The 2536-nt window shown below is 38.9% G+C and overlaps 1 protein-coding gene across 2 annotated transcripts in view; it reads right to left on the bottom strand.

The window, feature by feature from the left end:
• LOC106522612 (absent in melanoma 1 protein) overlaps positions 1 to 2536 on the bottom strand; it is a 53128-nt gene that overhangs the window by 20122 nt on the left and 30470 nt on the right. For both annotated transcript variants that reach the window (XM_014015685.1, XM_014015684.1), the window contains one exon: positions 1654 to 1799. In XM_014015685.1, coding sequence (XP_013871139.1) covers positions 1654 to 1799 — 146 coding nt within the window. The remainder of the gene's footprint in view (positions 1 to 1653; positions 1800 to 2536) is intronic.

Here is a 2536-nt window from a genome sequence, read left to right as displayed (position 1 = left end):
TATATATATATATTCTGAGTGGCTCGCTGATCAACTTCATTCCATGAGTATATAACATTTTTGTTATTTAGCTCACTTTCTGAGTGTCAAATCCTTGTTGAAAATAATCCATCAACATTTTATTGTTATTTAGATCACTGTTCCTACAATTTGCTAATTTTTGCAAAACATTTAAGTTAAATGTTATGTCTAAATGTTAAGTCCTAAATCTAAATGTTTAATTGTAAATGCAAAAGTTTAATGTATATGCTGTAGCTAAATGTTGAAGTTTATATTTGAAGCATTTCAGATTCAAACGCAGCCTTTTCTGTTGGTGCCTGACTTTTGTTATGACGTCATCATCCTGCGACAAAAGCAACTGCTAATGCTGTTAACTTTGCTAACGCTACTAACACTGCTAATGTGGCTAATGCTGCTAACATTSCCARTKCTTTCCTAAAAGACATCAAACTTGCGGTTGCAGCCAGTATCCGATCTGCACTTCAAACTGTCGGACCACTGGTACCATCCATATTTTCAATTAACACATTTTAAACTAAATCTGTAAACGCCATCTTCAACGGCATTAGCAGTTGTTTCGTCGCCGGGTGATGATGTCACAACACGAACCGTGCACCAACAGCTAAAAATGCGTTTCCATTCAAGAAATTCTTAAATGTATAAGCTTTTTCATTTTGCCCTGACGTTTAAGATTTAATGTTCGCATTTAGATTTAGGATTAATTATTTAGATGTAACATTTAGCATACAATATATGTGTATATATGAAATAAAACTGTGTTTCTTTAGTTTTGAAAAAGCCTTTATAGAAGGTGGGGACGGTTAGTTCATAATAAATAGTCTTAGAGAGGAAACAGCACTCCTCACATCTCCTGAAGCTCAGGTGGCAGAAAAACTTGTCGTCTCAGCTGTCTGTGTGGCAGCCATCAATCCTTCATCTAAAAGCAGCGTGACGTGGCTAACTCGTCAACATTTTTCTCACAACTTCCATCACCATCTCATGAAGGCAAGCGTCTGCCTCTCCGTCTGGAGCAATTCAAACCAGAGACATGGCTATGGAGACGGTTTTAAGTTCAAAACAAAACTCATGTGTCTCTTATTTTATGCCTTGTGTGTAATTGCAGTAAATAATCCACTTGTTGGTGTAAAGAACAGACGTTGGCAAGAAAAAGCAGTCATATTACTGCTCTGTGTGGGGTAGGTCTAAACCGAACCAGGGTAAACGACTCTGTTGGCCAGATTAGTCTCCCAGAACAGAGCWTTTTGAGCGTCCTCGCCTGGCCTCGGCCATCTGGCTGCCTTCCCAGCACATATATCTCCTCCACATAAGAATGGCTCCAGTCCTCCACACGCTGTTAAAGCGTTTGCCCAATCTCCAACAACAACTCCAGGACGTGTTGATGCACGCGGAGACAAAAACATGCACAAAAAACTGCTCTCCTTTCAAAGCGAAAGTAGCTGCGACTTTCCAAGCTCACATCTTTGAACCAATAAACAAGCGAAACAAAACCAACAGCAAAGATTGGTAACACTGCATTTGCAAGACAACTTATTAGAGATTGGAAATGGCATTAGCTGAAAGCTGAATGTGAAGTAAACTGTCCTAYTGCTCATAAAGCAATTCACAATGATACATATAATAAGTGTCACTTACACACCACCGAGGACATCAATAGACTGTGTCTTCATGCCGTAGCCGGTGTTGTCCATGTTGATAAYGGGCACCGTGAGGTCGATGTTCACGCCCAGCTTGCCAAAATTCTTGTCGGTGAACATTTTCAGGTGTGGAGTCAAGAAATCCTGCGGCGAGAATAAAAACCCACTAATGAGCAAGTCGTGTCACGAGTTAAACGTGGCAGTTAATTAAAAGAAAAAGCTAAATCTGCTCTCTCATTCCCTGCGTTTGAAAGAGAACAAACCTTCAAACTTGGCTCTATTTTTTATCAACAACAGCTCTGGGATTTAATGATTAGAACATTTCGTCCAATAAATCAGTGTGTTTACGAAATACTCAACTCACAAAGGCCACCAGGGAACAATTTAAATTTACTTTATATCACCAATGTGAGTTTCCTTGGTTTTATGCAGCRTTTCTGTAACTAAAGATTTGATTCCCTTTGCTTTATTCCAGCCTGCWTGTGGTCATTATCCAACAAGCACACAGAGAAAATGTGATTATTATAAAGACATGAGGTGCAGGATTTCTTGTTTGACTTGAGCATTAAAAGAAAAGCAATACTCGGTGTRTAATGTGAAGTTTAAAGTGTGGCAAAWKTTTTCTAATAAACATGAATGCATATTTGGAAATATAACACTGATAAAATATTGCAAAAAACACGTCACGCCGCTGACGTGAACAGTTGTTGAGATATTCGCGTGTGAAGCAACAGGAAATGATGCCAAATGATCTGTATAAAATCTACTTCAGCAGAAGTGCCCCATTTTTTGTCCATTCGGTTTTTAACTTTAAACAACTTATAAACATCATCCATCCATCCATCCATCCATCCATCCATCCATCCATCCATCCATCCATC

The sequence above is a fragment of the Austrofundulus limnaeus genome, unplaced genomic scaffold (genome assembly GCF_001266775.1).
Source record: "Austrofundulus limnaeus strain Quisiro unplaced genomic scaffold, Austrofundulus_limnaeus-1.0 Scaffold133, whole genome shotgun sequence".
In the NCBI taxonomy this organism is placed as follows: Eukaryota; Metazoa; Chordata; class Actinopteri; order Cyprinodontiformes; family Rivulidae; genus Austrofundulus; species Austrofundulus limnaeus.
The sequence above is the reverse complement of the archived record's forward strand: the minus strand, read 5'-3'. Positions and strand labels throughout refer to the sequence as shown.